General features: G+C 30.3%; 1 protein-coding gene across 1 annotated transcript in view; it reads right to left on the bottom strand.

The window, feature by feature from the left end:
• Positions 1–775: 775 nt before the first annotated feature.
• Positions 776–14,475, bottom strand: part of MS3_00002731 (uncharacterized protein) — a 33,953-nt gene continuing 20,253 nt past the window's right edge. The window contains exon 6 of the mRNA XM_051210352.1: positions 776–1,993. Coding sequence (XP_051070338.1) covers positions 1,967–1,993 — 27 coding nt within the window. The 3' untranslated portion in view covers positions 776–1,966. The remainder of the gene's footprint in view (positions 1,994–14,475) is intronic.

Raw genomic sequence — 14,475 nt, 5'->3', positions numbered from 1 at the left:
CTTTTAATCGATCAACATAGTTAGCTACTTTTAAAAGTCATTTACCACTGGTTCTTATTATTCATAGTTAATCTGTTCACTGGCAATTCATCAATAATATATGCTACTTTAACTGAAAGTTATCAAATCATTTGATTATAATGTGGATCTCTTTTGCAATTGAAGTAGTTTGAACATGTAGCATGTACTCCCAACGACTAACTATCAGCTGACATAGGACCAAACCAAAATGTGCCGTCAATAAATGAAGTCATTAACTGTGAATTTGAACTATTTTATGCTGATATGGTACAACTATTTAGACAGGCAACTGTAAAAACACCAGAGAATTTCTAGAAGCTTAGCACTCAAGTCAATCAGCAATTGAAATTGATCCAATTTATCAAGCGATCAGGAAACTCATGGACAAACACAAGACCAAAAACCAAAGCGATGGCAGATACAACCAAAATAAAGAAGTAAACAATGATAAGTTTAAAGTCAACAAAAACCAATCAACATCAAGGTCTACAGGACAAGTTGTGAACTAAATGTAAAGAAATTCGAATACTTCACTTCTACTTGAAGTTTGTTCTGATGATGTCAATCAGAAGAATGATGAAAACTTCACAACCAAACCATCTAGATTCAAAAGAACAAAACTCCATCAAAATCATCCACCTAAGCTACAAATCTTCTCCACCGATGTAAATATATACCAAACTCTACATTGATTAAGATTGACTGACTTTAGCTTATAATTTACATATGTGAAATCATCAACTCAATATACATTTTGATTTTTCCATAGTTGAATGAAAAGTTATTTATGACTTCATTTATTTAACTTTCTACTTGATTTCAATTACCTGTACATGAAAAAAAGTACTTATTTTATGACCATTCTCAGAACTTTTCGAAAAATTGTAAAAAAAAAACATTAACATAGAAACAAACATCATAAAATTACTTTTTTTTTAAAAAAAGAGAAAAAAACAAAAAAAAACAATATTAACCAATCATATTTGATAATGATAATTACGTAACAACAGTTGAGTATTTTCAGTGTACAATCAGCCTGGTTACAAGAAACTGAAGAAAACTTTGTTTTTTTTTAAAAAACTAAAAAAAACAATTTACAACATAATCCATGTAAAATCACTATCGAATTGGTGTGTTAAAAATGAAGAAAAGAAAAAGATCATCATTGAAATATTTCATATTGTTGTAATTGTCATTGTTTTGTATTCCTGTCTCTCTTTGTTGTGTATTTACTCTAAATATTGTATATTTATGTATTCACTTGTTATATATGAATGTATACATACATGGATGTGTACATACTTGTACATAATCAACCACCGAGTTATTTATTGAAATCAAGAAACATTTACATAAATATAGATAGATAGATACAAAGTACAGAAAAGATCAAAATGCATCTATCGGATCTCTTCTTATGTTCTTTTGTTCATTCTTAACATCAAATTAGATTAATAAAACCAAAGAAAAAAAAATTTAATATAAATGAGTACAAATGTAATTGATTTCTTTTTTTTCTTTTTCATATTAATCTCCATGATCTCAAATGAGTCTATTTTAATTTATATTCATAGTGAATAATATTTGTAATTGTTTCTTTATTTTTCCAGGAAAAGAAGAAGATCAAAGAACACATTGTAGAGGGGATTGGAAATAAATATGAAAAGGATGAATAACAACTGGAAAGGATTGCCCAGGACAGGGTTGGATGGAGAGTGCTGGTGTACGGCATATGCTCCTCCACGAGGAGTAACAGGCGTAAGTAAGTTCTTTTTTTCCTGATAATAATAAATCAATGAATAAATCACACTATTCATCCATGATGTTCAAGGTAAATGATGGTAGTTTTTAACATCTCTCGTGCGGTTTTAAGTCCAAAGATTAAGGGAGCTAGAATTTTGTGAAAAGAACTATGCAAAAAGAAAGGTAACACTTCAAGGCGAATTCATTTAGTCCCAAAGTATACAAAATCCTGAAAAAGTATAAATATTTCATTACGAAAAAAGAACAATACAAAAAGAAAGTGTCAATATAAATAAGAGTAAATGAAATCTTATAAATCAGTAGTATATAAATCAGTCTTAACATTTTAACATTTTCTATCAATCAGATGATAAAATCAATAAAACATTGATAAATGTAACTTACTTTAAATATGTCTTTTGAATAAGGAACATATTAAATAAGAAGTGATTAATAGTGATTAAATAATCGATAATTGTTTTCATTAGTTCTAATCGGTTAATTGGAACAAAATCTTTTAGTCACACAGTGAATAAGTAACTCATTTATGAGTGAGGTATAAAATAGAGATCAAGAATAAAAATGACAATATAATAGCAGTATAATAAACTGGGAAGATTACACCGAATATATATATATATATATATATATATATATATATAATCAGTTTAAATGGTCTTATTAAGTCGATCAAATTGGACTTGCTATTAAGTTAAACTGTCACTATATTTCAATGGTCAAGAGCTATAAACATTCTAGGTTAACAAGTGTTAAATAGTAATTCGATATGAATTAAACCGTTTGAGTTATTCTCCTTAGTTTATCATGTGTATAATATAAAAATTTATTGAATACATCTATCCGTTTCCATGTCAACAAACTGAGTCAATGTGCTAAATAGAAATTTGAACAACTACTTCTGTTGCACTAAACATCAACATATCATTAACTATACTATTTAGTACATTAAGGTTGGTTAGAAATAATCACCTTTTCTACTCTTCTTCAATTTTACTCAACTCTATTATTCATCTTTCATTTATTAAGTAAACATTTTCAAAAATTATAATTATCTTATTCACATTCATCTTTCAAATACTTCTGTAATCATAATTTCATAATTATTAATGTAAATATTTTCAAATTTATAATACGTATTACATGTTCAAAGAGAAACAACTATTTCTTCATCACATGAAAGTTTCTAGAAGCGCGCATCCACAATCTTGTTGATAGATCGAACCAGTGATCTTCAGGTCCTGTAATGACTACTGAACCAGCAATGGATGAAGTTAAAGATTAGAAATACTAATCAAAGATTAATAACTCACCATGAGACTTAAAACTCTAGTATTCAATCCCTAATGAGGTTGTGGATATTAGTTGCTGAAGAGTCCTATACATGGGTGAAATAATTATCAAATGCTTTCTGGTTTTAAATAGTTGTCCAAAGTTTATTCATAATATAACCTGTAAAATTCTATTATCTTCACAAACCTCTTATTATTAATAAAATTTGTTAAGTTATCAACAGAAAAGATTATTAAGCTTTTAAACTACGACTGCCACAATCTAAGCATTTCAAAGCTATATCTTGTTCGTTTATAAATTATGGTTAAAAACAGTATTACTATTAAATATCAAAACGATTCACAAGTTATTTATGGCTGGAACAATGTGAACACATGCAACTAAGAAATATAATTAGCTGTAGTGAATTGATGGCAGAGTAGTTAAAGAAAACTATCCGTTTTTTTAACTAATATTCATATGTTTGACTCTTTCATTGACTGTACTAATTTAACCATCTAAGTAGTATTACTAACTTTTTGATGGAGTTTTGTTGTCTGAGCTGGATGGTTTGGTTGTAGAGCTTTCTTCTGAACAACACCATCAAAACAAACTTCAAGTAGAAGTAAAGTATTCGAATTTCTTTACATATGGCTCACGGCTTGTCCTATAGATCTCGATGTTGATATAAGCAAAATAAACAAGTAGAGTTTAAGGTCAACAAGAACCAATCACCATCAAAGTCTACATGACAAGCTGTGAATTATATGTGGTCACTTCAGTATTACTAGCTCTTAGAAACAAATAATGTTACCCAAAATTATTTACATATATCTGTTTCTGATATCTAACTTACATAAAATTAACTTTCTAGTTAAAAGTACCATATAAATCATTCACATGTATGCTGGTCAACGTAAGAATTACTTATACACAAGTAATTATATGGCTGATGAAGATTCTTGTTCTATGTGTAGGCTGTCTTTTTTGACCATAGTTTAATATAAGTTGGGGAATAATTCCTAAGAAACTGTAGAACATTCGAATATTAAATTTATTCATGGTTTTCAAATGATTTATCTTAGAAGGATTTGAGAGTAGTAAAGCGACTAAATAAAACACAATGGTTATGTGGCGTGTGCTAATTATATCGACATAAGTAGTATATAACGCTAGTAAGGAATAGAATTTCTGGCAGCAGAAGGTCGGGAAGATGGAGAAGGAAAGAACGGAAACAGAAAGAGATTGGTATGGAAATAAAAGAACAGTAAAGCCTGAGACGAATGATTGACATTTGCAAAGAAACAGTCAAGTTTAAGACAACTGATTGATATTTTGCAAATTAAGTGTTTACTGTATAATTCTCAGATTTTACTAGGAGATTCTGTAATTTCATGTACAAATACATTCGATATTCCTTATTTGTGTCCTCGTTCTTTACAGTTATATTAAGTATCTGGATAATATATCTTTTAGAATGATTTAAACTACCGACTGATTGCAACTAGGGGACAAATGAAAAACCGAGAACAATAAACAAATTTATCATTCTAGAACTAAGAAATTCATATTGTTCAGATATCTTGACAAACTTAATATCTTTATCCCATTAAGATAAGATATAATAATGCAAACTTTCATGTTTAATTGATTTTAGAATAAGTAAACTGATATTAGAAGTTAATTACATAATATATCAGTTTCATGTTATTTAAAACCCATTTATTAGATATACCTCTATTTTATCATTGTTATTCATTTACATTAGAATTTGAACCGGAATGTCTTTGATCTTAAACACTAAAAATTTGTCGATTGAGTAGAGAAAGCTAATAACTTGTCAAGATATAATGAAGCTTACATCAAGATTGATAAGAGTTAGAGTTAGACGTCCGTTGATTACTTTTTTTTGGAATCCATTCTTATGTAATGAACAGAATTTGAAGGTAATTTCGAAGACTTACTGAAATAGAATTTGAATCAGTAATCAGTTTATCTTGCCTTTATTCTTAATAAGTAATATATATACTTCGGAATTGAATAAAACATTAAGAATCACGCTTAAACCTAAATAAAATCAGTATCATTGTATTCATTGACAAAGATCGAACTAATCTTTATTGAATAGTAAAATAGTCACCTATGGGATTATTTGTCTGTTTTGTTGTTTTCGTTTTTTGAGAAGAGAAGAGAATAAAACATTGAAGGGTGTGTTAACTAAATTAAACAGTAAATAGTATAATATTCATTTCATAGAAAATCTAGTTTACTTTTGTCAAACTAACAAGTTAAAATCTTTGAATCTTTGAATAACAATTTGGGTAGATACCCGTTAATTTAGTTCTAATTTAAATAATAAAACTAAACATTAACTATTTCTGTGTCAATTACAATCATTATGATTCATTAATAACATTTGAGTAGTAATAATAATAGTAATCATAATCTTAATAGTAAAACAAACAAACAAACAGAAAAGTTGATCGTTGAACATTATTTCAATCCAATCTTTCATTGATCTTTCAATGATCTAATGATTAATCGCTCGCACGCAAGACTGATAGATCCTGGTTTCGAATCTTGCGAGGTGAGGTTGTGGATGAGCACCAGTGCTTCTAGGTTTTCTATGATGGTCTAGCTTAGATTGACTCATGATCTCAACTACTGAAATTACTACCATATCCACAAAACCCCTTCTGGAATATATATATATATATATATATATATATATATATTCGCCATAACAATTGTAATAGTTCTCTTAATTGGAAACAAAGTTGACAGTCTATAACAAGTTGCATAGAATATTGACACTAATGATGACAATTAATTTACAATTATTTACTTTTAAAAGAAGTAAATAATAAATTTTCTCAATTTTTTTTGAAAAATAGGCGGGAACTTATGTTTAAAACAACAAAACAGAACATAATAAACAAATGATTCATATTCAGAAAAATATTTTGTTATAAGAAGAGTTTTGTCTAGTGACATAATATTAATTTACATTAAAATTGTATTTATTGTTTACAACATTGACTCATTTTATTTAGACAATCATCGAAAACTGGGAAATATTAGATAATAATTTGATCCTAGTATATGAATAGTTGATTTTTAGACCATTGGGTTAATATTCAATGATTAACATTTTTGAATTCTGTTAGTTAATTGGAATGCCCTCAAATGTCCTGGTACGGCCGAGAGTGGGGAGAGTCAGCTCTACCTCTCGAAATGCTCTCACATGGTCACGCGTATACAGCCACTACCACGGAAGTCATATTCACCGACTCCCCTTAGCGAGGTTGTTGTTTACGAAATTAAGAGGACGAAAAGCGAATGTCTAGAGCATTAACCGTGTTGGTGGACACGGAGAGTCGACCTAGGGAATTGGAAAACCCTGATTTAAAACCAATAGTGCACATGTTATCCAGTATCCTCAAGGAACTAATGGCGTATGAACCAACTATTGGTCACCGAGGTCCGTAGGTCAATTCAATATCGTTCAAAGGTAGTCCATAAATTATAGTCTCACCATATAATGAATGAGTATGTAAATCATTATGAATAGAAATAATACACAGAGCAAGAACAGAATTTTGATAGTTATGTCCCTGTTTCATTGACGAACAAATAATCTAAAAAACTCGTGTAATCTAGTTGTTTATATTATTAAATAACTTGTGATTATGTTTAATGTTTTATACCAGTATATTAGTTTCACCAAAAAGGGAACTGAATCGTTCTTTTTTCTTATTTTGAGAGCTTGAGCAAATGATACGGTCTCATGATCAGTTACTGAGTCAATCACATCGTATCATTTAATTTAGTTATCATTTTAAAAACCTAAAACATACTGATTATACCATACTCAAGGCTTCCTTTGATAACAAAGAATATTTATGGAATTTATAAAATAGGAACTGAAGCGAGAACTCATCAATGATATTGTTTTAAAACAAAATGTAGAATATATATTAATCAAAGATGGATAGTGGCTACCAGTGGAATACAAAGCGCGCGTTTCGTCCAATTCGGGGCTCGTCAGCCGAATGTACTTGCATCCCAGAGTTGATGTTCATTCTGGGACTCGAACCTAGTACCATTTGCTTTGAACGCCATCACATTATCCACTTAGCTACTGAGTCCTGATAGTCACCTGCTTGTGCATCGAGGTCAAGTTTAAATTCACTTGGGATGCAGGTACATCCAGCTGATGAGTCTCAAATAGGACGAAATGCGCGTTTCGGATTTCACTGCTAGCCACTATCCATGTTGGCCTAAAATGCTTGTGACAATATCGAGGCAATACGCACAGGATGCACATATGCCATCAAGAGACTGATCAATTGCAGTCCTAAATAACAATGGGAACATACAAGTAAAACAACACCAAGTGAATGTAAAATATATAATCTAGGAATTCTTTGGAAAAAAAATAATGACCATTGTCTTTTGATTCAATGATTCTAAGCATCATGAAGCCTTAAATTCTTAAACTCTGTTTTATGTCCGATATTAACGATGAACATTACTGCAAAGTCTCAAAACTAGGACAATAAACCTATTCTTCTGTGCTTTTCAATAGTTTTTATTCAACTAAAAGTACGTTACAGAGATAATCATCATTCAAAATCTTAAAATTCTAATGAATACCCTTTATATTAATTAGTTAATACACATTCAATACATTGTATTAACATAAGTATGCATAGTCATTTGACTACGAGATCTTAGTTCAAATTATCATTTGACGTTTAAGTACTTTACTATAAATTGAGACATTGTAATTGTGAGATTTACGTAACAGTTAATTATGTTAAATGATTCAACTGTGTACTTTATGTAATTTTTGTTTTAAAAAACTCTGGTATAAATTAAAAAGTAAAAATCAAAAGTAGATTTATATCAGCGAAATTTAAAGAGAATAAACATGAATATTTCAAAATATCTGCATATTAATTAAACTTTGGTATGTGGCTATTAATGGAACCCATAATGAATGTTTCATCCTATTTGGGATGGATTAGCTGGATTCGCTTGGATTTCGATATTGATGTTCACATTGGGACTCGAACCTAGTACTTTTTGTTTCAAACCCTGTTATTTATTAAACTACTGAGCACAGATATTAGTCATATTAACCATTCAATCATGAATTTATATAAGATGAAGCATGATACGAAGTTTGTGCGTTTTTATACCAGTGTCTAACTATTATTCCATGGATTAATCAAACTCTAGGATCTTTAAGTCATACAATATGCATAGGTGCTATGGTCAAAATTCAGTAATTTCTATTTCTCACTTTCAGTCCGTTTGTGATATCATTTATGGATATGTGGCCTACTCATAATGATCCCAGAGGTTCTCCTATTGATATCAAGTCAAATGTATCCTCATCTCGTAGTTTACAATACATTTAGGATAAACAGATCATATTCTTATAACGAAAAAGAAATAAAGAAGAGTCAAATAACTTTATTCCTCAGATAAGTGGATGGTACAATACGAGCATTGTCGATTCTTCACTGAATATCACTATTTAGGGAACTAATAAAAATCATGGGACTCTGAACATCTGTTTCGTTCTAGTTTGAGAATTTATAACAACGTGCATACATGATCCCACAAGGAATCAAGCTCACGACCCAAGTTGCTATCTAATAGTCTGAGCTTCCAAATTCAGTCAATTAGTGTGGTCCTGTAGGGTTCGCCAGTGTAACTTAACATGGACAGCCGTCTGATTGTTCTTCATTTTTAACCATTCTTTAACAAATAAACCACCTTATTTTTATACTCCATAGGGATTAGTTTTCTTAACTTTTTCAATTAATAGATATAGATACACATTAATGTGACAAAAATATAAGGAAACTTGATCGATCTCTAAGTTCAGGTCAAATTCTGTTGATCAAGCTGTAATCTAGTCAAACAAACTGAATGACTCGTCATTGATCTCACTATATTGATATTATTCGGAGGTAGTGCACAGAAAATCCTGGATTTAGGTGTCATAGTGGTTGACACCATATCACTATAGCAAGCCTGTTGTATTAATAAAACTAGTATTCCCTGTGGTATCTGAATTCATGTCAATTTATCCCTTTGAAATCTGGAAATCTAATCCGTAATGACATTTAAGTTAAAACTCAGAAATAAACAAATAAATTTTGACCTCTTTTTCTTTAAAACAATCAGAGTAAAATTTTATCCACCTAAAAAAGAAAAAAAATTAGCTGAATTCATTTCTTAGGAACAGATCATATAATCATACTCTAACTGTAAACAATACGGAAGTCATATGATATTAAACTTATTATCCATATGATTGATCCATAATCTTAATATGTAATATATATATAGAAACACTATACAATAGTACCAATTCAGAATTCTAATATTCTATTATGCTCAGTTTTACTAAATAAAAATACTATAGGTTACTTAGTAACTATACTGTTTACTTATTATTGAAAAAGAACACTAAATAATAACGTAATTATATGAAACTGAATATACCGATTACTAAGTTTTCTCATGCAACTTTACATTAAGTTTTAAAGTTCAGTTATTGGATATAATGAGACTAAAGATATCAGGTGATTGTATCAATCTATAGACTAATTGGGTAAGTTGATCTATTTATCGTTTCAAATGGTAGTGTTCTCAATTTAAAGAAAGTAAACAAAGTAATATTGAAACTGGAATAGATTTGAAATTCCATTTAATCATCGAGTTAATGTAAATCATTGTTAACAAATTGTGGATTATTTACAGAGCTATCAGTTGAAATTAGGTATGTATTACATGATAGATACATGTAACAGAGATTATAACTCACAACTAACATGAAACCTAGATCTGAAGATTTCTGCCAACTACCTCTAACCACCTAACATTTCAATATGGTGCAAATGATATTGGTTAACTATTGTAGACCGCGAGGTGGCTACTATAAATTCCACCGATTGACCAACTCCATATATCCCATTTAGACCGCAATACTGTTACCCAATCTGCAGTATATCGGAACACGAACCGTTAGATGGAAATTGTTTATGGGGTCAGAAGAAGAATAATAATACGTTACAGACAATGCATATTTATACAGTTAAGACGACCGTGAACATTGGCCAGTAGGAAAATGACACGTGAAATACGTAAAGAGTCTGAAAACATACTATTTCACGTTCAAGGATATAATTAGACTTAACAGAATAATTTTTGGGATATTTTATGAATATCCTAACACTAACAGACTAGTAGGAATATTGTAATTTAAATGATTGCAATCGATCACCACGAAGGAGAACAGAAAAATATAATATTATTCATTAATCATTGACCAACCAATTTCGGATCAAACAGATTACCGGTGCTGTGCACTGATTAAACACTAAGTAGTAAATATTACCAGGTTTATCTAGTTTTTGATATTAATCCAATTATGTCCGTCAAATTGTACTTTAGGTACTAATCCAAGTCACTCAAAAATTCTCCTTCACTAAATTTTATTGTTAAATGATATAATTTGATAGGCACTAGGAACTATGTAACACTAAAATTGGTTACCGTTCGATGGTAAATGTCTTGATCGTGTAGATGGTTAGTTGTAGGCCCAACATCTCAATTATAACGTTTCAGCAACACTGGTGGATCGACTTTTGAATTACACAAGGAAAATCAATTCTTTTAAATTTGCATATACCCCTCATATACGAATGCCAACCAATAAGAAACATAAGTCCATGTTTTCATGCTAGCGACTGTCGAGCACTTTATTACTGGTTATGTGAGATAAAATGATTTACATAAGCTCTGTTTAAAAATTTTAATCACGAAGATGACTTTAAAGACTGAATTAACCTGAATACACTTTTCATCGAAGACTGTCATTAACCGAATAGATTATGGCAAAGCGGAAAACAAAAGATCATGACCTCGAGATTCCCTACCAATGTCTCTTCATTTTCAATGATTATTCATTTGTTATCATCATTTCATGATCAAATTACTTGCACAAATCAATAAACGAATACTGGTAAAACAGTTACATAATGCTACTAATAATAACGCACTAGTCAAAATTCCAATTTTTCTGATCACTAATTTATAACAGTACATGTTGAAATTCTTAAGATTATCAGCTGATGAATTAAATTCCCACTTCAATCAATATAATTAGTGAATACTAATGGTAATAATCAATTTAGTTACTAGGTTCACATGCCTTTTTTAAGATAAGCAATATTAGCAAAGATGGATAGTGGTTAGCAGTGGGATCCAGGACGCGCGTTTCGTTTTATTTGGGACTTGTCAGCTGGACTTACCGGCGTCTCACAATTGATGTTCACTTTGGGACTCGAACCCAGTTACCGTTCGCTTCAAACTCCATCGGGTTATCCACTTAGCTGCTGAGACGAAATGCGCGTCCTTGATTCCAGTGCTAGCCACTATCCATTTTTGCTTAGAATGCTTGTGAATTAAGGCAATATGGAGGCAATACACATATGCCAATAAGAGTTTGATCAGTTTTAGTCCTAAACATCAATCGGAAGGTTCAAGTAAACAATACCAAGTGAAGCAATATTAGTATGTAATAAAAATTAAACATTAAATTGTATATGAAAATGTATCAGCTCAACTTATTACATTTTGAAATTAGTATATAAACGACATCCAACAGATATGTAAATGTTTTATTAGGCAAGAACAAATGGACCGTGATAACAAACAAAAAAAAACCCAGATAGATATGAATTTACGGAAGACGCAATTTCATTAATACAATTAATTTCTAAAATATATTTTATAAGGTTTCAGTGTAATGATTCATAGTATCATGTAAACTACACTTATTACGCTTAGTATTCATTTTATGACATTTACAGATGTGATATCCCTAAACCTTATAAGCCAATTATTTCTCAACTATGCAAATATTACAATAAATCTTAATCCTTTACATTGATCTAAACCGAATAATTAGAGAAAGTTGACTGTGAGTGCTCAGTTTGGCATTACGAAAGATTTACAACTAATCGCTGTGCTAAATAATTGGTAATCTCAAGCCAAAACGTTGCATTTTTCACATATTCTCTTCCTTATCTACCGTTTTGATGAAAATGAGGAAAGAATATATTTGAACTCATACATTCGGTATCGGATACATTAAAAAAGGTGTAACACTTGAACTGTTAGAGAATTTTCTCCATTCAAGGTAAGTGATAGATGTTAACTACTGCAAACAACATATATAGAATATAATTTCCAATTAATTACACTTTCAATGTATATTTCATAGAAGTTTATTGTATTATCAGACAAATTCGTGCTGAAAATTCCTGAGCGTAATGAAATTTATAGTTCTTAATAAAACTAATTTCCTAAAGATTTCATGTGTCTTTCTTTTCAGATCTTCGCATTTCATCTTAAATTGTATTTGAGAGCAGTAATAATGTGTTGTGTGCTACTGATGTCGATAGATATAAGTAGTATGTATCATCAATCGAAGGTGAAATACCTGGCAGAAGGTTAAGAAGATTGAAGAAATTAGACGGAGAACAGAGAATGGTTGCTGTGGAAACGAAGGCACAGTGAAGTCTGAGACGATTGAGTGACATTTGCAAAAGGAACGGTCAAGTTTGAGACAATTAATTAACATTTTGTGAATTAAGTATTTATTGTATGATTTTCAGATTTTATTAGGATGTTCTGTAATTTTATACATTTGCTTGTTCCTACTTGTGTTCTCGTTCACTACACTATTTTATTCAGCTGTCTCTGATGTAGTAAGTTTACGACCATGTCAATCGAGGTGGTTTTAACTTAAGTTATATGATAAAAAAGATGTGGTTTATTTTATCATTTCACCACAGTCGAATAAGACTTCGAAAACATTCTACAGTGAATCTGTGTAAAATCATGTACTCTAACTTCGATGGATAAATATAATGAACTAAGTAAGAATCAGTAAACTCTTGCATAGTTGTATCATCGCTTTGATAAACATTTAAATTGAATAATAAAACTCATGAGTCCATTGTAGCTAGACCACCATGGAAAACCTAGAAGCATTGGACGGCCGTTTCGTTCTAGTATGAGACTCGCAAGATTCGGACTCAGGACCTATCAGTTTCACGCAAAATCGCTTAACTATAATATCCACAAAATCCCTCTCTGGTTATAAACATTTCAATATTTATTCAACACTATCAGAACAAATCATTTTGTTAGATTAGGCACTCACTCACTACCTCACTATCTATTTTGCAACTAAATATCATAATACAAAATTATACAATTAGTAAATGAAGAAAGTATTCTGTTTCAATCAAAGTTGATACTGAGCCATCTTTAATTCCAAAATACTGAGAAAAAAATGTAACTAAAAACAAAATCATTCAATGACTAGATGTTATTACTTATAAGAACTTTTAGTTTATATGTAAAATCATAATACAAATAGGAAAAATAGTATATACTACTGATACCGGTTAAAATTGTATAACTGTGTATAACTTCAAGAAATGCTAAAAAGAAAACATTGGTTATATAACAAATATGTTTGAGTTCCCGCCTTATTTTTTAAAAAATGGAAATGTTATTAATTTCAAAGACAACTGAAATCAGTGTACAATGTGACTGATGTTTTTTACATCAATATCAACTGATATATGAATTGTATTAGAAAGAATCATGAAAAATTATGGTTGAATAACTTGGAATGAATTAGAAGAAGTAATGAATTTTCGTTAAATGACATGGCTCAAAATCGTTTGTAAAGGCGCATGTGCATCTACGCTTTGTGTTCTCCCAAATTCTAATCTCCTGAATACTCCTTGTCTCTTTTTTTTCTGTTTCCCAATTCATTTCACTAGATTATACTCCTTGAATAACATCTTCAAACCCTAATCTTTACGACTACTGCTTATACTCTTACTACCTCTACCACTACGGGAATCAACAACTGCATCTCTGTGCTGACGTGGTATAGCAACTCGAATCGATGTACGTACGTACGAAGTTTGTTACTGACTAACTGGATGAATTTTCTGTAGATTCAAATTTTATGGTTTATAATAACTGGATTTTGATAGCCAAACACTAGAAAATCATAAAATGCTTGATACCTGTTTTGTTTTAATACAGAATTTACTATTAACAGTGTACACTCACAATTCAGTCAAAGGATGAATTCAGAAGTATGAGGACTCGCTACCAGTGTATTATTATTGAGTTTCAAACAAAAATAAAATAAACCTATGGTGTCTTAGGATGTTTTACGATCCTCCAATCCGTATTAATTCATGATGAAAATGGTTTTCAGAATTTGAGCGACTCCTTATGAATCATTCATTCAAATAATATTCCTTTTTCAAATGTACTCAAAACACAACAAACAATTTTTATACTCGT

The sequence above is a fragment of the Schistosoma haematobium genome, chromosome ZW, assembly GCF_000699445.3.
Source record: "Schistosoma haematobium chromosome ZW, whole genome shotgun sequence".
NCBI classification, from domain to species: domain Eukaryota; kingdom Metazoa; phylum Platyhelminthes; class Trematoda; order Strigeidida; family Schistosomatidae; genus Schistosoma; species Schistosoma haematobium.
Note: the sequence above shows the minus strand (reverse complement) of the source record. Positions and strands in the feature narration are given on the sequence as shown.